This window comes from Hippocampus comes, unplaced genomic scaffold (genome assembly GCF_001891065.2).
Source record: "Hippocampus comes isolate QL1 unplaced genomic scaffold, H_comes_QL1_v1.1 scaffold230, whole genome shotgun sequence".
Taxonomy (NCBI): domain Eukaryota; kingdom Metazoa; phylum Chordata; class Actinopteri; order Syngnathiformes; family Syngnathidae; genus Hippocampus; species Hippocampus comes.
This window is the reverse complement of record NW_017837215.1, coordinates 302,964-327,002: the sequence shown is the minus strand read 5'-3', so window position 1 is coordinate 327,002 and position 24,039 is coordinate 302,964. Positions and strand designations below refer to the sequence as shown.

The 24,039-nt window shown below is 39.8% G+C and overlaps 2 protein-coding genes across 7 annotated transcripts in view; one reads left to right on the top strand and one right to left on the bottom strand.

Annotated features, from left to right (window-relative positions):
- The window catches only part of LOC109508967 (unconventional myosin-XVIIIa-like), a 54,915-nt gene extending 47,816 nt beyond the window's left edge, over nucleotides 1–7,099 (bottom strand). For 3 of the 5 annotated variants that reach the window (XM_019858909.1, XM_019858910.1, XM_019858911.1), the window contains exon 1: nucleotides 312–331. Coding sequence is in view for 2 of the 5 variants with exons in the window: in XM_019858912.1 (XP_019714471.1) it covers nucleotides 6,071–7,033 (963 nt within the window). In the remaining 3 variants the exon portion in view is untranslated. Of the gene's footprint in view, nucleotides 1–311; nucleotides 332–6,070 lie in introns of those variants that run through there. The other 2 variants (XM_019858912.1, XM_019858908.1) reach the window with 1 other exon arrangement.
- Nucleotides 7,100–8,930: 1,831 nt separating this feature from the next.
- LOC109508960 (vascular endothelial zinc finger 1-like) lies at nucleotides 8,931–22,976 on the top strand. 2 transcript variants are annotated; one of them, XM_019858901.1, is made up of 5 exons: nucleotides 8,931–9,411; nucleotides 15,927–16,681; nucleotides 18,903–18,972; nucleotides 19,066–19,228; nucleotides 20,074–22,976. In XM_019858901.1, exons 1-5 carry the CDS (start codon nucleotides 9,379–9,381, stop codon nucleotides 20,439–20,441), a joined length of 1,389 nt encoding a protein of 462 aa, XP_019714460.1. In that variant the 5' UTR covers nucleotides 8,931–9,378; the 3' UTR covers nucleotides 20,442–22,976. The 2 variants fall into 2 exon arrangements, with proteins under 2 accessions (XP_019714460.1, XP_019714459.1); XM_019858900.1 differs by having other exon boundaries at nucleotides 8,934–9,411; nucleotides 20,071–22,976.
- The last annotated feature ends 1,063 nt before the right edge of the window (nucleotides 22,977–24,039 follow it).

Below are 24,039 nucleotides of genomic sequence, written 5' to 3'. Positions count from 1 at the left end.
GCTCATGAAGAGAAGATTACTGTTGAATCGGTTTTTCAAAACTGGAGTTTTTAAAAAAAAAAAATGTTCATAAGTCAATATACCCAATTGTGATTTTATTATTGAAAAAAGATACCCGATAAAAACACTGAATTTTACTCAATCCAACACCAAAGTCATCCTTAAACTGTTGTCATCATTCCAAAATTCAACATGCTGGCTAACTCTCCAGAACTGCAGTAAGAAGCCTCATTTGTTTCAGTTCAGAAAGCGTTTTCAAATCAACATCATTTCAGTTCATGTGTCAAAGAATATATTTAAAAAGCACTTACATCTGGCTTGCTCTCAACTTTAACCTACACAAGAAGAATCAACACAACAGATCAAACCACAGCAAAGCCTTTCTCAAGTGAAATGTGACAAATGAAGTAAGATGCAAAAATGAAATATAAAATGAATAAATGAAAAAGTCACACAGAAGAGTGAAACTTCCCTTTTGTTCCCAAAATGAAAAGCGTGATTTGTACGCCATGGTGATGGACCAGACGGCATGAAACAAGCTGGTGGCGAAGAGAATAAATGTATGCAATGGTGACGACACATAACAAGAAGAGAATATGAGCTGCGTCGTGTGATGGGAGCAGTTGGGGATATTATGAATCACAATTCTGCACACAACGGCCCATTTACCAACAGGGCAGTGGGACCATGCAGCACTGAGGACAAAAGATATGATGAGAAAAAAAGATGAGATGATAGCTTAGTTTCAAGCCACTCTCACGAAAACCTGCGACGTGCATACATGAGGCAATTTCTCAAACTCAACCATGCGTACGAGGCCAAATCATTAGCATTTACCTCGAGTGACTCGATGCACTAGAATCACAATACTGAATAATCTTTCAATCCGTGTGGTGCCACACAACGAACTCTTGTCAAAATAAAAAGAATGTAGCAATGTGAAGACAAAAATAACAATTATGTTTGATTTGGTATAAAGCACAACAAGCATCCCTTGAACTCAAATATTTTAAGACGAGCTGCATCCACGCTAATTTGACTCAAAAGGGAAAGCGCATGCACAGGACAAAAAACTTCCAAAGTTTCAAAACTGCACTATCGGACCAAACAACATTTTGTAAATTTCCCATTTGATTATTTTGTGAAAATGCACTTTGTGGCCTTTTTTCATTGAAAGTAAATGTCAATAGTGTCAGCTACACCCAGGTTTCATCAGTCTCCACCTATTAATAGTTTCAGCCACAAGAGAGGCCATCCTGAAATGCCATCAGATCCCACTCCAAAGCAGAACACATGCACCCATGTATCAGCAAACCACACTTTCCAGCACACGTTGAGGCCCGAGTCCATTACCTTCTCCCTCAGCCTGCTTAACCTTCCAGTCTCTTAACCTCCAGTCACTGAAGCAAGGGCCGAAGTAGTGTCAGAGCCGAGTCTACAAAGAGTTTACAAAGACTCCTCGTGAGAGAGGGGCACGGGCATCCTGGAGGGCGGTGTCAAAGTGGCCCAAGCCTGTAGTCAAAAGAGTAGGGAGGCCAGGGGGGCGTAATGTGAGGAGTTGGGCAGTGAGAGAGGACAGCTGCCGGAACACAGAAAGTCTATGAATAGAATTTGCGTAATCATACCAATACACTCCTGCCACCTTCTTCCCTGGTGACAGACCATCAAAGAGGGGGTCTCCCTCACTCAGATATTCCGTTTATCGCTACCTGCCACTTGGTAATTGTTTTTTTAACTACCATTTCTGGAGCCCAAATTGTTTTTAATTAATTGGAATATGCTGTACATTCACATGACCAGGAGAGGGAGCCATTAACAAATGTACAAATATGTCACGCACAATAACAATTCAAGAAGAGTGATACAGTAATTTTAAAATTTTACACTGGATAGATGAGAGCAGTCAAGATTTTAATGAGCACAAGCAAGTGGTCATTTCAATATAAACCTAATTTAATTCCAATCACAGGTATCGGCTTTCAAAATAAAAAGAATAAAATAAAAACTTGGTAATACATGATTTGGATTATTTCCCATTTATTTGTTTTATACTTAAATTTGCTAAAACAGGATATTCTTGCTCACATATTAGCACTCTGCCAACACATGGCCGACTTGGTCCACCATGTATACAGTCTGCTAATCCTCAGAGTCAGATACTGGGACACAACACGATGTAAGCTGTTGGTTGACACATGCTTAGCGTAAAGCAAAGATTAAAGACTCATAAACCATGCAAATTGATTCTGACCCAGTTCTGCCTAACCGTAGGATGACAAATATTCATGTTTTTCAGCATTAGCTGGACACAAATGCCACTATTTTCACATACATAAAGTCCAAATGTCATGGACGGTATAACATTTGTCAGTTTTTATTTTATGTTTGCAAAAGGAAGGTTGACAATAGTGAATGGCTAAACCCAATGTTTTTATATCGACAAAGGCAAAATTAAAAAACAAATCTTATCAGCATGCAAACACATTTGTAACTTTCGGGTAAACATTGGTCATGTAAAGGGGAAAAAACTTGAGAAAAATATAACATGGATGATGACATTTCTGTTTTCTGATCTATAAAGATATCGATCTCAATAATGATATCTCGACAAAATATAGAGTGCCCGAGGACACCAAATGACATCTTCAAAAAAACTGTCACATTCAAATCTCATTAAGAGTGGAGGACAGGAAAAATGACTTTTTAAGCCTCGATCATAGACTGAAATCTTTATCCGTGGAAACTCCCGCCTGTTTCTAATCCATGCCTGGTCTAATAATCTAGTCTTGCTGGAACTAGGGATAAATGACATCTTGGGTTTTTAATGGTAAATCCCGGCCTAGTTAATAACAGTGGAAAGCTCAGGTTATGAAATATGTGATAGATAATCAAGACACTACATATATAATTGATGTTCAGCAAAATTGTATGTTCTGTGTTTAAACAAGAAGCTGGCACACAAATGCGTGCTCTGTTGTGCAGGATAAATCATGTCCTGCGAACTTGCACGACTGGTCATACACCACCATTTGAGTGACAGATCTTCACTTCAGAGGACACCAAGTTGTGTCTTCTAATGAAGGAATTTACATTTTAACATGTTAGTTAAAATACAGATGTTTTTTTTTTTTTTAATGCAATTACTAGTCTACAAGTCACTCACTGAATTACATTTAAGTATTTTTTGGTTGTCGTTGTTGTTAATTGTTCAGATTTTTCATTTGAATTATTTAACGATTACATTAACTGAGGTGACAGTGCTAAACTCAGCGCCCTCCAATTAATATTGGGAGTGTATTTTAAAAAATAAACAAATAAATAAAAATGTAAAAAAGGATTATATTACAAAACACCTGTATTCTGTGCAAGCAGAACCAACAAAATCACAGCATGAGGGTAGTTATTGTCAGCTGTTGTGTGGCTGCCACCTTATGGACAAAAGTGTCCTCAACTAGAAATATATGAATGGGGGGGAAAAAAAACACTCATCAATCTAATTTTCTTTGCGTTAAATGTTAGGCCAGAATCAATAGCTCAGCTTGAATTATTTTAAATTGAGGTTCCTTCAACAGTGTATGACAGTCAGATTCCTTCCCCAGATGAACAGACTTGAGTAAAGGTGGGATGTAGATCACGGGGACTTAAGCGTCCATCCATAGCAACAATATCAAAGGGAAAGCGGGTACTCTTTTTTTTTTTTTTTTTTTTTAACTGCAACGCAATTGTTCTCCTCTTCAGAACAGCAATTAGATCATAGCCATAGTCATTGCTGGTTGCCAGGCAGCCTCGTGACCCATCACAAGGTCATTTCCATGCACCCAACCAATCATTAGATAACTATACCCTCGTGAAATCACATTAAACGTAAGATCCATACATGAAGTACAAGTCTTGAAATGCTTCTTGGTATCCAGATATATCCTCAAACAAGCTCCCTACCACCATTTCAAATCGGTATCTAATTCAGTTGCAGCAAACGATACAAAAACACAATTAGATTATATTAAATAGTACGTTGAAATTGCAAATAGAGCCATATTGATGCAGCGTACGTGGTATGCATCCGCTCTAGATCCAGAGTCAAGATTTTATAATAACCACCTATAAATAGTGCAGCTGGTTCTAGGTCAGCCTCTCAAGTACATTTTTGTAGTTTCTTTAAATTACCTGGCTACGGATGATCATTAAGATGTAGGACAGAGTGAGGAGCGAGTGTGAGGAGCTTAATGATGTGCATCGATTTAAAAGATGAAATGTAAACACCAGCTGGGATTTTGATTGGATGGTATCATTTTTACAAAAACAATCTGTGTGTGTCTTCATTGCTAAATTATGGTCCACGGAAATGCGTGAGGGAATGTTTTGATTGAATGTTGAATTATGGAATCGGGTTTGAAATATTATGTTTCCAATCCAAACAGCTCATGACTGACTATATATGCTGTTGTAAAATATATAATTTCACCAAGAAAAGAACTACTTCTATTGAAATACAATTAAATGTCAATACCGTTTGTGTATTAGTGTAAGTCAAAAGTCAAAGGCACATATTTAGAAATGCTGAGTGTTATTTTTTTGTTTTTTAAAACGTGTCATGGTGAGCCCCTATAAAAGGATTAATTTCAGGTGTACCGTCAAATAAAGAGTTACGTTTGACACGCCCCTTCTTGTTACACATGATAATCCACATAAAAAGAAGTGAATAGGCAGCCAACCAGCGACCATATGGCCCTGGACTGTCACGTTTGGGCCGTTGTCTACATTAGCATCCCATTGTTTGGTGTCAAAGGGGGCGAGGGGGATGGGGGGGATTAGATATACACACCAGAAAACACTCTCTGAAAGCACACACAATCCCCTGTGAATACCAGGCAGAAATGGATGGCCGTATTTTAACAAACTCTTCTCCAAGATCAGAATTATTGCATCCATGCCTTATACGTTAACTTTAAAAAAATATATGTTTTTTAAAAAAGAACATCCACAATCAGATGCGGAGTAGCCTTAAATAACACACTTGGACCAAGACGATGATACTCTGCTTCATATCTGTTTTATACCATGGCACTGGAAAACGCATATTCTGTTCTACACATAAATATGAAATAAAGCCACCGTTCAACTGGCAGAGACAGGATGTGTACTCATTTTCACATACATCAAGACTATTGGTCTGGAAGAAAGACAAAGGGATAATCTGTATTGCATGTCATGATGTCAACTGAAGATTGATATAATTGAATCAATTCAACGTGACTTGGGAATTTCATCAATTTTGTAAAAAATATTATCAGTTGCAAAGATATTGTGATAACTAATATTTAGAAAAAAATTTCAACAACCAATAAATCCAATGATTATTAAAAAAACAAAAACATGCTAAATAAAATGACATCTTTTTGGGTCCCTTAACACTTCCAACAACAAAGACACGAATATCAGGTTTAACATTTGACTGTTATCCTTTAGTATTTGTTTAATTTGTTAAACTGATGGAATTATATTTACATTCAAGCCATAAATGTATGCAAATTATAAGTGAAGTTACTGGAAAAATATTATTTATGCATGATGCCTTTTAACATTCAAAGAACAAGCCCCCAAATGTTCATTTTCCTTCATTCTATTAGGCAGTGTGGATAAACATTCATTGTGCAAATGTCAAAGGCATCCGGTTCCCTGAAAAAAATGTAAGATTATTATGTATCAAAATAATGACATACTGTGTAGGCCGCCTTTTTAAAAAAAAAAATTTTAATCAATTCACGTAATCACTGTGACGTGTTGCCCGCTGTAATACGGCACTGTTCATTTTGAATTTATTTTCTGATCTGCTGCGTTATAAACATGCCATATGGCATCATTCAGATGGCATTCCTAACCACTTCAGGTTTCATACTTTCCTTTGAGAAAGAGAAAAAAAAATTATGTGCACATGTATATGCATGACATATGGCATGTTATCATGACATACACATTTTTTTGAGGCGCACAGTTGAAAGTGAGTGACGTTATTTTCCTGTAGGAAAGATAAATTGCAATTCAAAAAAAAAAAAGGAATGTAACTTACACTGAAGCCTTCCTTGTATGGGCCCTGCGATGTCCTCAGCCAGCTACGGTTCAACTCACTCAGCTCCAAAATGGGCTGCACCTTGAGTAACACCGACTCCCCAGATTGACGGATCATCTCCACGATCTCATCCCTGCTCTTGTTCTCAACCTTGATCCCATTGATCTCTACCAGTCTGTCTCCTGGCACCAGGCCCAGAGCACGGTCCTTGGTAGCCGCACCGGGCTCTGCAAAGTGCACCACTTTCCGATACACGTCTCCATCAGGCTGCCTGTCCAGCATGGTGGTCCTCCTCAAAGAGAAGCCAAAATCGCCCGTGTTGCGTCGCTTTAGCTTCAGTTCTCTGGGATTTGGTATTGGGGGAGCAACCAGTGCCGGCAACTCTAAGTCGACACCAGGGAATGTTTTTTCGACAAGTTCAGGTATGTGTACCCGATATATGTTTTGAAGTTTGCTTCCTTGGCGAAAATATTGTGGCTTAGATTTCTGAACAGAAACTCTTGAGGTATCAAAAGCATTGTTCCTCTGGGAAGGGGCCGGGTACCTCGGGCCGATTCCAGAATTCATCTTTGCTAGCTCTCCAAACTTAGCTGCTCTCTCCTTTACAGAGCTGCGTATTTGGTCCTGGTCGATACCCTTGTTTTCCTCGACAGGTCTCACATCCTGCGCTAAGGTGTCACAGCTGCTGAGGCGCTCAGCATCTAAGTCTGCCAGACTTTGATCCAGGTTACTTGTCACCTTGATCGGAATAGGACCAGAAATCTCCAATTTGCTCCTTGATTCCTTCTTGGAGCTCCCCCGATTGAGGTGGAAGAAGCCTCGGCGTATGCTCATCTCTTCTAGGCTCTTCAACTCGGCTTGGGACATGCGCTCTTTCTTTTTGTCTTCCTTTTTGTCTTTTTTCTCCTTCTTGCCAATGTCCTTTTCCTTCTCTTTCTCTTTCTTCATCAGATTAAACATCATGGACTTTTTCTACAGCCTATTGACTCAAATTGTGTTTACAATCAAAAAAGGCAGATCTTCATCAAGCACCTGGGAGCACCGACAGTATAATGTGAGAGCAGAGAGGAAGAGGAAGGCAGAGAGGAAAAAAAAACAGTTTTCATTAATACTTCTGTGAAGAGTTTCTAAGATATTAGCATATTAGCGATAAAAGTGATTTGCAAAAGCAAAACGAATTTGTGTGTCAGTCAAAGACAACAGATGCATCACACCCATAATCATGGAAATGACCGTTGACTGTTATTGAACCTGTTACTATCGTCACGATAGATAGATAGATAGATAGATAGATAGATAGATAGATAGATAGATAGATAGAATATTGTATATGGTTCGATGAAAACGTCTCTGATATTATTTTTGGCAGAACGTTTGACATCGCTCATTTATTGGATTCTATCCGGTTGTGCAAGTGTACCTGAAAAGTGCCCTACATTCAACTTAAAAGCATTGTTGCACGACACAATAAAATATGCAGTGTGTTGATCGTCTCTCATGCAGACGACCTAAAATACAGTATCAGTTTCACGGTGACACACAGCACTCAACATTTATGAATAGCAGAATAATCATAGCATTTGAATAATTAATGTATGAACTTGCCTTGCTGATGTATGTACCATCCCTTCCGTCGTTTTTTTTTCGGCGTAAAAAGACAAAAATCACGTCGTCGTCATGTTTCCCTGGTCACGATAAGGCAATTAAAAAAGTTAATTTAAAAAACTAACCATACAGCATTTTCCTCTCAAAATCTAATCGCATCTAGTATGCATTGCTGTTTTGTTATATTATCCTTTTTGTCAGTAGAGAATTGACTGCATGCTCCAAAACTGTGTTTCTATCTTGTCCTGCGAAATGCCCAGTCAGTGCTGGGATATAATTCTAAGCTGCTTTGCCCTCATTAAAAACCTGATGGCCTCAGGGAAGGATGTCAATGGAGGGTGTACAAATATAGTACAGTATAACGGTCTACATTACAAGCAATAGACAACATCCGACCAATAACTGTTGTTGTCACCTTTACCTTTTCGGGATTTTCTTCCTTGAATTTATCTCAGGTAAGATACATTTTACTCCTGGTGCATTCACAGTCCGCTATAAGGTAAAAATTATTTAGAAAGAAGATAAAGAGAACTTCAACAGCCTTCAGGTATTGTGTTCTTATGTGGTTGATATGAGAATTAAGGTCCCAACACTGGAAAAAAATACACATATGCACGTAGGTATATCCAGAAAAAATAAGAATCGATACATAAATAAATTAAAAAATAAAGATAAAATATTCATAATAGACGCTTCCAATTTAACGGTTTTGTGTACTTCATTAAAAATATTCCATGAAGTTAGGATATTTAAAGCTCAAATTTACACGTTTACGACAGGTTGAAATTCTAAGTGTACATGAACGTCACATTAGGGGAGTCGGGCAGCAGTGACCTCTGCTGGTCAATTTGAACAAACGCGCATGTTTAAGATAAAAACAAGCTAGCTGACTCTCAGTGAAGTTCTCATTGTAATGTTGGTGAAAAAAAAGTTTTCAATGTTCACCAATGGCCCGTATATTCCAAAAGCACTCTAGAAAAAAATGGTTTTGCTCATACCAGAAAGATTAATTATTGTAGGCTATTTCAATATTTAATCTATACACAGGTGCACGTAACAATCTCACAAAATTGTCACACTTGCATAGTAATGAGAATATTTTCTGCAAAGACTAAGGAATACTTAATATGAACGATAGTACTTCACAGTGCACAACCAAGAGTTCATTCATCCCTGTTTCATGAATGAAAAAGAAAGGCTCAGTCAGAGGGAGTCGCAGTGCTCTTTTGATCGAGCCAATGCTTTTAATCGATAAAAAGGAAAACATTACATCGTTGATATAAAAAGAGCAAATGCATTTAAACATTTTTTCATCCATCGAGGGACTATTCATAAAATATCCATGAAACAGCCACATGCGACATCGCGGTTAGTCAATAAAATATGCACGGACAGAATCAGGAGACACATGAAATGGGGAAGTTTTTAAAACAGTCTTCATGGCATGAGACGTGCGGTGGGTAAATTATTACTCAAGCAATTCATGAATTGATACAATAATATGAAATCCATATTGAAAAAATATATAATTTGATTTAAGAACTTGAAACATGCGCAATTCTAAAACATTAAACTCTCATACCCCCGTGTTGTTTGTAAAATGGTACTACCCTTAAGGTTACCGGAAGTTGTTTCAGCTGCCATGTTTGGTTGCTTTGTTGTAGGCTTCTACTAGGTTTCCTACAGAATTACTAAGTGTGGAAATGGAGGCAAGCTGGAGTACGTTTCTTTTCCAAGTAAGTTTACTGCTTCGGGAGGGTACTGCTATTGCCCGCATGGGGAAAAACTGAAACTGTAAACACTGAGTCTTTTGGCGGCAAAATCAGTTTTGAAACGAGTAGTGCGAAGAACAAGTAAGCAAGCAAAACAATGGTAAATGAATCCTGGCTTCCAGCTGTGAGGGTCGGGATTGACGCTTGAACAAAAAAACATCCTCCAAGAGTAGATGACAAACGCGATTTGTTTAATATCTGCCGTGTATTTGGAAAAGCCGAGTGCTGTAGCAAAATGCCGAGTTTATTCTCTGAAGTTTGTTTTCCAAGTCGATCCCAACCAAACATGCGGGATCATTTCAAGTGAGGCACTGCACCGTTACAATCAACGCGCACACACAGCAGCTTGAGCCCAGTAGGAACGCGTTCTTCGGATGCCCACTGATCATGAAATCTCAAGCGGGATTTTGCCACAAATAGGAAAAAAAAAAAATTTTCCCAGCCCCGAACGCCGAGTAATTGTGTGCGCTTCGAAAATCTCAGCAGCTGATAACGGCGGTTCGCGGCCAACTTTCCTCCCGCAGCGACTGGAGCGTTCACTAGCCAACTTAGCTAACGGTGTTTAGGAAAACCTGCATCGCGTTCACCCAAAACTCCATTAAAGTATTTCGTCGGCACGGAGTCGACGTGACTCGCCAAGCACCGACATTGCAAGAACTTCTTGGCAACTAAAAGGCCCGGGCTCTAGCCATTTATTTGTCGGTTTATGCTGCTGAGCGTCGCGGAAAGGAATTCAAACTATGCACACAACATCGGCTAACACTAGCTACGAATCGGCTAATGCAGGTTCATTTCTTGTTTTTGGACGACTCTGAGTGCTGAATTGCCCCGGAATTAAAAATCACGCGGAACACGATGTTCTCCTGCTCGTATACATAGAATTAAACGAGCGATTTTTATGAGCGTGACAGATTCAGATGACGTTGCCTAAGCAAGTGAACCGAGTTTTTTTTGTGATGTTCTGGTGTTTATATCAATGTTTAAAGTCATGTTTTGGATATCAGAGAATGCATTCATGAGTCCATTTAGAAATTCTCTCAAATTGTATGTGAATATAAATAAGCGTTGTTACTGACTGAAATTAACTGAGGGCTGCATATCATAGCAATCTCTAGATGCAGGTAATATGCCCACAAGAGTCCCTGAGCAACACTGGGGGGGAATCAGAGTGCAGATATTTTATTGTGGGGATGAATGCCTATCGAAACCCGGTATCAGGTATTGGCCTTATTTTTCGGTAGCGAATATTCATTGAGGGTGCCGATACAGAGCACCGATACTTAAGGTAAAGAACGTCTGACATTAACTCATCCTCAGCAACAATTGGCATTCTATGCGGCAGTTTCACACATTGTAAAATCATTGTCTGTGTCAGAAAGAAATGTTTTGTTTCCAATGTTTTATCATTGTATTAAATCAAATTTTATATCTGAAAAGGTACCGCAGGTATTGGTACTCTCTATCAGCGAGTACTGGTATGGATCCAAAAAAAAAAGTGGTCTTGAATAGTCCTACAAAACAGTAACAGTCATCTATATCTAGCAAAATTCATTTATAGCGCAAGTTAGTTCCGTTAATTGGAACATGATAAGTGGCCACCATGTTTTTGGAATTTGAAAAAAAAATGTGGGATGAGCACTTTTAACGCTTGAAAATAGCCAATAAAAGATACATATTTGGGGAGGGGGGGCATTAATTCTTAAAGTACACCACCTATTCTACTGCTCAATCTTCTATTTGCACAATTTAGGTCTTGTCCAAGTTTATTGGTGGATCTTTTTAATTGACACTTCAGATGATCAGAAAGGGCTTTCCTCGCATAGCAGACAAAACAAAAGGGTCGAGGGGATAAGTTCCAAAATAATAACATTTTTTAAAACTCTGATTTGGTTCTTGACCAGATGTTGTATAGGCGCACACAAATATTCCCCAAAAAGGCGTTTTCCCTCCCCTGAAACAAAAAACAAAAAAAAATTTTTTCTGTTGAAAAGAAGTTGTGCTGGGATCGGCTATGCCTTTGAGCTCACCATCCTTTTTTTTTAAACTGCAGTTTTAATAAGTTATAAATTTGCTTGTCTTTTTATTCTGAAGAATATGAGCCTTGGCACAATGAAGTACTTTCTCCTGCTATGTGTTAACGCACTCTGTCATGTCAATTTGATGGGGTTTTTTTTTTTTTTTTTGTTCTGGTGTGCCTCTGGAGTGCTTTACTGTTTGGACGATGAAGACAGATGGACAGTGTGGCTTGTTTTAAAATATCTGGCATCGTGCCAGACGGCAGTATCCACACTTGCATTATATACCGCACACTGTTACTTTGTCTTTCAGTCTTTTGTAAATGTTCAGGCTCCCAGTGGAAGAGGAGCAACACTTGAGCTTCAGAATGTGTTCTGTTCTATTTTAGAGGAATACTGACCGGATACCCTCTGGAAATGTCGAGTCATTTTAAATTCATTTTGAATTCCATACTGAATCGTTTTGTACGCAGCGGCAGTAATATTTGCACGAATACCTTCTTGAAGCACAAATATGAGCAGTGCCTCCTCTGGGTCTAAAATTGCAAACCTTTCATAATAGTAAGAAACATGAGAAGAGTGCCTTGAAATACTTCAGAAACTATGCAGAGTGAACAGTTAACACTCTTACAGAAAGTACATTTTGTTCAAAATGTCATGTTTTACACTTTCAGTGCCCAAAAACTCCCATGTACAGTACACGCGTATTGTTTATAATCATTCATATCCATAATCGTGTTTATAGTCTGTAAATTGTGAGTCAGAGAAATCCACGAGAATATTCCGATATTCCTTCAAAACTTTCTTGTTCCTGGGGTGTGAAAGAGCCTAAAGTCTGTTAGTCCAGTGTAACTGAATGGAAAGCAGCCATTCGGGTGTGTGTGTGTGTGTGTGTGTGTGTGTGTGTGTGTGTGTGTGTGTGTGTGCGTGTGTGTGTGTGTGTGTGTGTGTGTGTGTGTGTGTGTGTGCGCGTGTGTGTGTGACACACAGGAAGTAGACTGTTTATACAGAATATTAATGTCTACTGCTCCGACACCTGTAGTGTCATTCTGGAAAATGGGATTCACAAGGCTCAGCGCGAAGGCTGTTTGCATCTGCTTAGCAATACATTTCTAAATCATGCATTCAGATTCTTGTCTGCTCATTTTCAGGTCTGCCGTTTTTCGAAATTATGTTTTGAGTGGAGGTCATCGAGAACATTTTCTTTGGTCAGGACAGCTGGGGAAATTATTTAGATTCTGGCATGAGCTTATTTTTATCCAAGTACACAGACAAAATCAACATGTGTACCCAGTTTTTAAAAGTGAGGTAGTTTGAGGTTGTCAAAAGTTTTGGCACAGCTAAAGAACTTCACTGATAGGGCTCTTCAGGTACACATTTGAGCTTCAAATGTTTGCTGCCAGTCTTTGTAAACTAATGTAGTCTAATCAAAAGCCTGAGTGTCAAACTGCTTATTGGTGTGATGGTGGTTGTGATCCATTTTCCAAGAAATTCATGTCCTCCATCACATCCTTTCTATGGTGACCAACAATAAGCTACCAGCATCTGCGTGTTCTCTGTTGTAGCAAACTTGCTCGACATTAACATCCATCCATCCATCATCATCAAACAAAATTGCATTGCATTGTGATGTGAGTGACCATCTTTTTTGTCACACTACTCATGTTGGCATTTCAATTCATGTAAAAACAAATGAAAATTCATAGCCTTATTTTGGCTCTTTTGTTTTTCTTTTTCTTTTTTTTCCTTGTTTATCGGTTTATATGACAGCTCGGGATTTGCAAAGTACTTTTAGCTGTATTTTAATTTACATACATTATTCCTAATTATACTTCCCAATAATTTGTAGGCGTTAGCTTTCAGTAAAGTGACTGTGGATTGTAGAATTCTGGTTAGGAACACTTTAAGAATCAGGAACAATCAGGAACTGAAATAGTTTTTACAAGCAAAACTGAAATCATTTTTTTTTTTTATATTAAACAGTGATTTCTGCAGCTCTCCCTCTTTTCCCTCCCTCCCTCCCTCCCCTTTCTACCATTTTTCACATGGCCTTTGTTTTGGTCCAAAATGGGATTATGCCAAGCAGCTGTATAGTGAGACACAAAAGATGGAGGCAAGACGGCACATAATCGGACTCACGACTGCGAGAGCTGTTCAAGTCTACAGTGGCCTGTGGAGCCGTCAGGACACTCCCTCCATTTTGATGTTATTTATGAGCGAGCAGCCTCAGTTGTCAGAGCGTATTTGTGTCAAAACGGTCAGAGCTGCGTGAACGCACAGCAGCTTGTAACGGGCCCTGCACCTCTGCATCGGGGCCACGCTGCGTGCAATGTGTGCACAAGCTTCCACAGGATCGCCCCGCCACCCCAAACGGCACCCCGACAACGCCTGGCGCGCCAGTGGGACGAGGTAGCATTGCATTATGATGACTAATCCCGGAAGGTGGCAAGTGTGAGCAGGTGCTTCGAGAAATGGGTGGGCTTGGTGGCAAGCTGCATGAGTTCCCCTCCCAGGTTCCCCTGCAAACTGACTGCGAGCTTCGCTGAGCGGTGTGTGGATAAACAATGTCCCCGGCTCATGAATAGATGAGCCAAATCAATGAAGATGAGCATACAAAGCACCCCTGCTGCGGCCCTAGTGCATCACTGCTCAGATTTGTGTCTTTCACAATAGGCTAGATGACATAAGGAGGACATTGTGCGGTTCATTTTTCTTTCCGAGCCCCAACCTTTTACTCTTGCAACTTCTTTCTTGGCTGGCCTTCTTCGATGGATGATTGAACCTCAAAGGGAAAGGTCAAGCATTTCACCTTGGCCATTCTTGCTGCTGGTTGACAACACTTTTTTTTTTGCATCAGGACTGTTTTACCGAGCTAACGGCATTGAGTGTACCACCATTTTTTTTTATTTGCTCACACGTTATGAAATGTTCTCTGCTGTTATACGGCAAGGAAGGTTTTCTCAAATTTTTTTTTCCAAACCAAACACCAACTCAGAAAATGCTTAGCTCTCCAAGTAACACCATAATGACCAATATGAAAATACAGTAACATAGTAGGCCTCGGGTCATTCAAAAGTTCTTTTTCTCTTTAATTCCCAAAGGTATATTTTCCGATCGTACGCCACTGTTACATGATGCACAATAATAAACAAATGCAGGGCAGCAAAAGAACTACCTCACGATTTAATAATAGATGTATTACACACCAGTTGAATACAACTTTCATTTACCTGTTATTATATATTTTACAAGCAGCTAAATATTATTTGAAAATGAATTGGAAGGTATACCTAAAATTGAAATGAAACTGAATTGTACTGTCCAGTGTACATGGAAAAAAAAACACCGCTGTTCTACCAATAATTCCTTCAAGTTTGCCAATTGACATTATGAAGTCTTTCCTCAGCCAACTATCAACTTTCTTGTTGAAATCTCAGAATTTATTATTGCAGCATAAAAGTGACCATATATTTGTATTCGTTGTGATTGCATCTGGACATTTAATATCATCAGTCAGAATAATTGCAGAATTTACCACTTTCCACCAAAAGGTCTAATGAAGTTTATGAGAATGTTTATCTAAATATCAAGTCTGATGTGTTTGCGGGCAAGGCCACAAAGCAGTGAGTTGCTGTGCCACTTTCCATTGTGCTTTATAACCTAGATATTTGCTTTTTACGACCTCTCTTGACCCGCAAATGTGTTGCTGTTCGATTGCAAAAATAATGGTCTGCTCTTTAGAGCCTTTTTGGCGGCATCCTACACTCTGTTATGCCTCTAGCTTGGAATGTTTGTTTGACGGTCATTGGATGAATCAGCAGGGTCATAATTGGATCTTTTTTTTTTGCGGGGGGAGGTCCAGTATTTGGATTCTTTTGTATTGGTGTGTCATGTGGCGTCAGTTTCATTACTGACAAATCCTCTTCCGAAATCAAAAGTCTGGAGCCCATTTGGCTCTCACAGTTGTCAAATTAAAACTCAACCGTTGGCCTTCGACCAAAACACTGCTGTCATTGGCATTCTGAGGGTTTGCGAAGTAGTCCATTTGGATACTGCCACTGCCATCTTGAGGTGAAATAGTTCTGTTTTGTAACACCCTCATACAATTCAATTTCAATTTTAGTTCAGGATTTCATTCATCTGACTTTAAATGACTCGGATTAAATACGGATTTAAAGCTTAGTTTGACCCAAAATGTATTGTATTTTACAGAATACATTTCCCTGGAAGCAATGGAAATGCTTATTTGCTAAAATGTCGACCTGCTTCGAAAACTGATGGACTGCATTAAGTTGATTGACTAATTTGGTTTAATGTATTACCACCAAATTCAATAATGTTTAAAATGTACAAAAACACTATTTTAAAAACGTGATTCAAACACATTCCTGTGATGTTGCCATTCCCCTTGCATTTCTTATCTTCCCCCTCTTTACGTTTGTTTTTTTTTTTTAATTCCACCAGCAGGCTAATGAAGCCCTCCACCACCAGCACCAGGTGGCCCAGAACAGCCTGCTGCCCCTTCTTAATGCAGGAAGTGAACCAATCGACCAAAAGCCTGTGCTTCCCATCCAAATCGACCAGAAGAACCCTTCCATTGCTCTCGATCTCCTTAAAGACAATGTGGCCAGCGGAGGAGGTGGACGGCCACCCGTGCCTGTGATCAAGAAGGAGCACAAAGGCAAAACGCCATTTGTTTGTGGCTACTGCAACAAAGCCTTCCGCGACAGCTACCACCTGCGACGCCATGAATCCAGCCACACAGGTATCAAAATGGTGTCGCGGCCAAAGAAGACCGCGCAGACGGCCCCGACCATGGTGCCAATGATCTCCACGATGCAGCGAGAGAACAACGGAAATGTTTCTTACATCTCCACGGCGGCGGGCATCCTTTCCACAGCGACCACGTCCGTCTCTTCGGGAGCGAGCATCATGACTTCGGCAATGGGCAACATTCCGCACCACCAGCAGACTGTCCCGAAGAAACCTGCCAAACCCGTCAAGAAAAACCATGGCTGTGAGATGTGCGGCAAGGCCTTCCGTGATGTTTACCATCTGAATCGCCACAAGCTGTCCCATTCGGACGAAAAGCCCTTCGAGTGCCCCATTTGCCACCAGCGGTTTAAAAGGAAGGACCGAATGACCTACCATGTTCGGTCTCATGATGGTGGAGTCCATAAGCCCTATGTGTGTTCCGTCTGTGGGAAAGGTTTTTCCAGGTAAGGTTGAACATTTTAAAAAACTAAATTGCACAGTCAACTCCGAAACTTTTCTTGTCAGACGTATCCAAAGTGCTCCTTTTTCTACTGATCATCTTATCAGAATAGAATGAGAAAACTGTGGAACTGTGTTTAAGTGCTTTTAGGCTATCATTTTTTTTTGGGGGGAGGGGGGGAGTGACCCTACAGCACCAAACCAATCAGAAGTCTCACGGCCGTGTTTTTAACTGGTGTCAAAAAAGCACAATGTAAAAAATTATCCATTTTCAGATTTGTGATTCAAACTAGGCTTTGCTACTTAAATCCTGATCCTTAAATTGACACATCTTCTCCAAATATTAACCCAATTTCCACAACCTATACATCATTGGAAAACATTACGAGTACCCTTTCGCTCGTATGTCTCACTTTCTTAAATTTGACCCAAGTGGTCTGTTTTGTGCGGGAGGGGCACACAGATGAGAGCTCGGTACCGGATAGTGGGGAAGATACCGCTGACTATTTGACTATTTACGCTGTCAGTCGGTTATTTCTGTTCAGCTAAATACATTGATGTGTGGGGTTTGTTTTAAATGTAATATCAAATATAGTTCTCATCAGTCCCCTTCTTTGTTTGCAAAGACTTTTATTAGTGGCCACCTTATGACTATGTAGAAAAACGAATAGCAACCTGCTGACTTTTCATATCTTTTGATGTGTTTGGCATTATTTTTTTTCTCATGAGCAGCGAATATTAATGCGACAAAGGCGGCGCCCCATTTGTGCTTACACCATGACGCTCGTATGTGAGCCACTTTCAGGCATGCCTCCAGTGACGTGGGTAAGGCATTTGTCTGCATGCTGGAAAGCGAGAATGGGCACTGAAGAAAAGGGCACTGAGTCACTGCCACTTAGCTTGATCTGCTGGCATCCACTGCATTCTATTTTGCCTGCTCCTCTTGGATTAGGACAAAAAAAAAAGCAACAAAAAAGTTCCGGCTCATAGGACTGAGAAGCTTCAATGTGACTTCTCATTTGTTTGGATAGGCAAAAAAAAAAATGCAGCAGACTGAATCTTTCCGGCTCTCAAGCAACTGCCAACGCAAGCGCCCTTACTCACCCCCGCTAGCATGATTCAACCCTCAGCGTCACCAGAACTATCCAGCTGTCCGTGGTGGATCCATGCCAAACTGAGATTATCAATGCAAGAGACTCACCGTTAAAGGTCAACAAGGCAAAGTCTCACTAAGGGAATGTGCTTTTAATTAAGGAATGGACGATAACTCTTGTCATCAATGAGGTGATTCATTTTTATTTTTGAAGGACTGGCATGACAGCACATTCATTCCAAAAGTTTATGTTCAACCTAAATTTAGCATCGGACAAGCAATCTGAAAATGGCATTTTAATGCAAATAGACATGTTGTTTCACATTAGCCTTTCCATAAACGAAGAGTTCAGATTCCAGTAATATTTAATTGTGGAATAAAACAAGATTTTAGTTTTGAAGGTCATTCGAGAGTAAAGGTAAAATATGTGTTGGTTTGGTCAGATATAAAACATTTCAACTGGGTTCAGCCTTCATAAAGTTGAACTAACTTTGCGCCCTACATTTTCTCTTCGTCCTGAGAGAGACGCTATGTAAAATTAGCACCGGACTTTAAGCAGCAAAAATCCAGGGGGCTGAATCCGAAATACTTGCATGACATTAGTATTCACTTAGTATTTATGCAAGCAAATACATGAATCTGAGAGCTGTGTCAGCATCAACGGCCACTTTCCTGAGAGTAAACAAGTGTACAATGTAATGGTACACCATCTCAGTGTGGTGCTTCCTGAAACTAGGCCAAACTAAATCACGCATGATTGATTGTGGAGAATCAACTGCCACTGACACAACTTTTAAGGGCCCACACAAGCCCCTCAAAGCAAGCATACAGCATACGGATGTGCGCAGTGGAGCTCATAAAAGTAATAGGAAACTTACGTATTATTTGATTTAATATTGATGGTAATGGTAATTACATTTCTATGTGATCATGTGATACTGCACCATCTCCATTTGAGAACTCCATTTCATTTTAGCAATCATTTGAAAGTGGTTGAGTAAACACGTTAGGGTCATTTATTAATACTTGGCACTCAGAATGTGTTTCTGGATCCAAAGGGCCTTTCTGCATAACACGTCTAACCTCATGACTTTCTTGACCAGTATTTATTTATTTTATTTTTTTTCCGGCAGGCCCGACCACTTGAGTTGTCACGTGAAGCATGTTCATTCTTCCGAACGACCGTTTAAATGTCAAGTGACGGTACGTCTGCCCTCTATTTACATTTGATGGGATTTACTGTCGAGGTTATTGTCATTGTTTGACCTTTAACCTGGTGTGCTTTGGGGCTGGCAGGCGTGTACCTCTGCTTTTGCCACCAAAGACCGTCTGCGTTCTCACATGATCAGACACGAGGGAAAGGTGACCTGCAGCATCTGTGGGAAGATGTTGAGCGCAGCCTACATCACCAGCCACCTGAAGACACACGGCCAAGCCAACTTCAACTCCTGTAACAAAGGTATTTTGTACCTGGCAGAAAAACATGACAATAGCCCCTAAGAATGCAGTGGAACCTTGGTTTTTGAACTGCACCAATGTTGATCGCAAGAAGTGTACGGGAAATATTTTTTTCAAAAAGTATATTTATATGTGTAGAGTATTATTATATATTTTGTGTGAGTGTACACTATATCCTGTGCACTACCGGTCTCAGTCCTATTTTTTTAGTTTGTTTTTTTTTTTAACTAAGTTACCTTTTTACTGAAACCTCACTTTCTATCCCTTCAAATACAGTGCTGAGCTTGGCCAGCAGCTCGGAATTTTAGCTCCCGTAAGACGTTCCCAGTTATGCATATCCGCCACCATTAACAGATGAAAACCAGCGAGCCCTGAGATTGACTGTTGCCTAGTCTGTTATGTCGTCCGCTTTTCGCCCCAAAGTTGGCTGGCATATGCTCCCGCTTTCCAGTCCCTCCTCCTGTAAAGAAGAATGGATATTCTGAATTGAAGCACTGTGAATAGTAAGACATTTGAAATTTGGAAGTGGAGAAGGATTACTGCCTGGAATGCAAGTCACCCCACATAAAGATGCAATTCAGAGTCGGGAGTATGTCCCTTCTTCTATCGTTATTTTCTACTTAAACCTAAGGTCAATTGTGAGATTCTGTGGTGGCTTTTAAAATGAGCATCACAAAAAAGATGAGGAAAAGACAAAACACACAGGAGGAATCAACCATTTCAGGCGCATTTTTTTTTTTTTTTTTTTATGCCAACTTACAAATGCATGTTTGTCAAATTTTGGTAACATTGAGAATTCTGAACCAAGTAAACATTTGACGACTGCTCCTTGTTGCTCCCCAGAAGAGGTCTGCAACTCTGCCTCAGCTACACCCGTGACGGTTTCAGCTCCCAACACTACGGCGATGAATCGGGGCAACGCCAACAACAACAACAACAATAACGCCGTCACCATAGCGGCGCAAATGAACATTAGTACCAACACGGTCAACATCACGTCGCCGGTCAGCCTTCAGCACCCACTCACCATCACCGGGCCCGTCAACATCGCCTCTGTCAACATCCCCGCCACCGCGTCCATGAATATTGCCCACCCAGTCGCAATAACCACACCCATGCCAATGAATATCGCCGGCCCGCTTAACATTGCCATGAGGCCAGTGGATAGCATGCCTTTCTTGTCCCAAGTCTTGCCATCTTCCCCACCCTGGTAAATAAAATAAACAAAGAAACAAAAAAGGAGAAGGAGAAGAGCATTGAACTGGCCACAACGAAAGGGAAAATCAAATAAAACAAGATTCAGTGTCTCACAATTTGCTCCTCAGGCCCAGGTCTTTTTTGTTCTTGTTCCCCACCCTAAAACTTTTTTTCTGTCACGCCTCCAAGCGGGTGCTGCATTGACTGTGCTGTCTCAGATGCATCATGACTCATGCTACAAGAGTGATAGGAGATGCACAACGCTTGAGTCGAATCAAAATAGGACCGTCCTTGAAAAAAGGACAAGTTTAGGATTTAGTTAAGTCAGTTAGAGTGACAAACTGATCTGTACTGTGTCAGCGTGTCAGGCGATTCCTTCCTCGTGATGATGGACTGTCTTGGAAGATGAACCAGAGTTGTTTTTGGAGGGTGAAGATGGGAGTTACCATTGCAGAGGAGAGATGGACCGACTTTTCTCCCACAGGCTTTTGTGATTGCTATGTACGCTAACGAAAGCCTGGTTATCCACATTTAATGTAGGAAATAAGTGTAGTTAAAAAAAAAAAAAAGGGATAGCAGCTTCCAAGTGCATGGGAGAATATTTTTTTCACCCTGATACAGCTTTTCCATTTTTTTTTTCAGATAGTAGTTACTACGCTCTTGAGGTACAGATGTGAATTTGACATAGTGTGCATTTAAAGTTTTTACGTGTCTTTTCAAGAGGATACCTCAAATAGTGTCCGCTTGATGATGAAATGTTTGTAATTTTATATTTTTATGGAATCATGAAGACTTGTGTTAATATGTTCTAACTTGTTTTACCCCCGCCCCCCTTCCCCCAATGAGTCGTAGTGGATTGAGTCTTGCACTGAACGCACGTGCGTCCTACACAGTTGAAGAGCAGCAGCAGTATTAACATGAAAGGTCAAGCCAATCTGTGTCTCTCGCCTTCATAGTGGTTAAAACTGGAAAGGCACGGGGGTATCGTGAAGCATTTCAAGCTTTTTTTGTCATAAAAATGTATCTGATGTGATGTCTGAATCCTCTATCAACCTCCCCGCATCACCACCGTTTATCTCCTACTGCCCCAAAAGACTCACTCAGGAAACACACCTTTTGAAAGAACATGGACTTCACATATTCATTCTGGACTTCTATGTGTTTGTTGTTTGTGTTAACTTTATTTGGTTTGGAAAATCTTTTGGTACCTAAGGAGATTTTTCGCAGAACAAAAATTGGTCATTCGAATGATTACCAGTAAGGAACATCTCCACAGCCTTCCAGGACAAAATGTTATTTTTGGGGCACAGCTACCGATTGCTGACATGTTTGTTTGTTTTTTTTTTTTTTTTTGGCTGGGGTGGGGCAGGTTGCTTTATTTTGATTGTTTTTAATTGAGTTGTTGTTTTCACTGTAATATCATACAGGTCACACTCAAATCATTTACAGTGTATTAATTCCAAGGGTCATTGTGTAAAAGTGATTCTGTTTGCCAAGTAAATATTACAGTACCTACAATACTCCAAAAATAAATTTTCAAGTGAGCTTATTCTTTGGTGAGTCAGGATTTCATCTTGATTTGAATGTTGAATGTTTATTTTTAAACTTTTTTTTTTTTCTGGGAGGGGGGTGTTTAAACTCCCTTTGTCGAAATAGTTGAGTGATTGTCAGATGTCGCATGAAGGAGCGTTTCAAGTCTTTGGTTGCCTACAAACCTGCCTACTTCCATCAGGGCAAAAAATAGTATTTTAAAAGCATAACCGTTCACTGACTTGCTGTCCAATGGCATATCTACTGTACATCTTGTTTTATTTTTTCCAACAAACAGCAGACTCAGTCTGTTCTTCCCACTGAGGACTGACAGGCGATTTTTTTTTTTTTTAATATATATATATAAAGGTAATGAAAATATTTGGACGGGACTGAAATTGCATGACCCTGAACACTATAACTATGTTGAACTTTACATATTTTTTTAATGAATGCATTGTTGTCTGACAGTGTTACAACTCCTGAAGACTTTCAGTTGATGCTGGAAAAAAAATGCATTATGCATGATTGTTGTTGTTCAGTTGTTGTTTTTGTTTGTTTTTTTTTAACTAAATGTTATTTTCCTAATGTAGGCCTACGTATTGCGTAGATACACTATAATAGACTGTTTGCCAAATTTGATACAGCGATGATGTGATGAACTGAACATTTGTTGTTGTTGTTGAATTGAACATCTCTTTATTTTTTAAGACAAATATGAATTGGAAATTCCATGAGCCTCGTGAAAGCAGTTGAATGTATATCTTTGTACAAAACTATTTTAGGTCTGCGGATATGTTAGTAAAGATAGATGTGAAAGATAAAATAACCCTTTTTTTAAAATAAAACTTTTGTATTAGAATATTAACAATGGTAATTTTGTATATACAAGAAAGTAGGCTTTCCAATTAGATCAAACATTCCTGCATTTTTTTCATGTATGTTTGTCAAATAATTACATGAACATGCGCAATGGTATGTGCCTTTTATTTGGGTTGTCTGAATAAAAGAAAACAATTTCATATTTGGTATTGATCAAATGATATTCGCCATCAATCATTGCAGAATCCAGGATCGTTTCACTTTTTCAGCCTCTTCCCTTCTTTTTCATACTCTACAAACTCCAATCTAGAAGAAGCAGTAGCCTCGTTCGTTTGCATTTGTTTTCTAAGATTGCACCCATTCAGTGCTGAACTCACCGAAGTTTAATCGTGGCCGAATGGAGCAGGCACGAGCATTTATACATTTAGAATCTTCTACAGTTGTCCGGCAGGTGGCGCTCAGTAACCATCTTCACATGCGTTCACCGCCTGCATTGAATCAATCGGTTGGTGCCTTCGATGTTTACAGCTTATTCATCAGTCAAGATTTTTCAAAGTAAGCAAACCGTGCATATGTGTTAAATTAGATAGAGAGAGTAAATAATGACACAATCACTTTATCTGCTGGATCTCTGACCGCAAGCTGAATAGCAGGTATTTCATCTGCATACACCAAATATATACATTACATTCTCTAATATCGGCCACGGAACCCATCATGCAGCCGAAAGTTGCAACAAACTTGAAAAAGGACTCCAACTTGATAGTTTGCTTGTTGGGAATTCTCTGCAGTAATAAAAAAAAAAGATGGCGGCTGACTGTCTCCAATCTCATTTGGTCTGATGTGAGCTCCATGCCAAGTGTAGCCACCTGGCTGCTCTTTAAACAGCTTAAGAAGAACACTGTTGGACTGCATGATCCAGGGTCATGCTCTTCCTCAGCTGAGTGACTCACAATCTACCTATCTGACCGTTATTATGCTCCCGACACCTTTATGACGTGTATCCATTTTAGTCGAATGAATAATCAGGTTTGATTTCAGAGCAACATGTTTTTGGATGGGAAACGACAGCAAAGAGGGGGGAGAAAAGGAAGAGCAAGAAATGGTGAGGACTCTTCACATTTTTGAATCCACTCATGCTGCAAATTAGCTACTTGACGTTTAAATGGCCACGATAAAATCGCTTAACATAAGAATGTGTCCATTTTAATGTATTAATACATGCTGATGTATTTGTACATGCTGCTGTATGTCAGTTGTCCA

Bases quoted from the DNA above. Each gene is read 5' to 3' on its own strand.
- LOC109508960 (XM_019858900.1), top strand. From the start codon at position 9,379: ATGGAGGCAAGCTGGAGTACGTTTCTTTTCCAA. The intron at 9,412-15,926 runs GTAAGTTTACTG...TAATTCCACCAG, and splicing joins GGAGTACGTTTCTTTTCCAA to CAGGCTAATGAAGCCCTCCA. The intron at 18,973-19,065 runs GTACGTCTGCCC...TGGGGCTGGCAG, and splicing joins CGTTTAAATGTCAAGTGACG to GCGTGTACCTCTGCTTTTGC.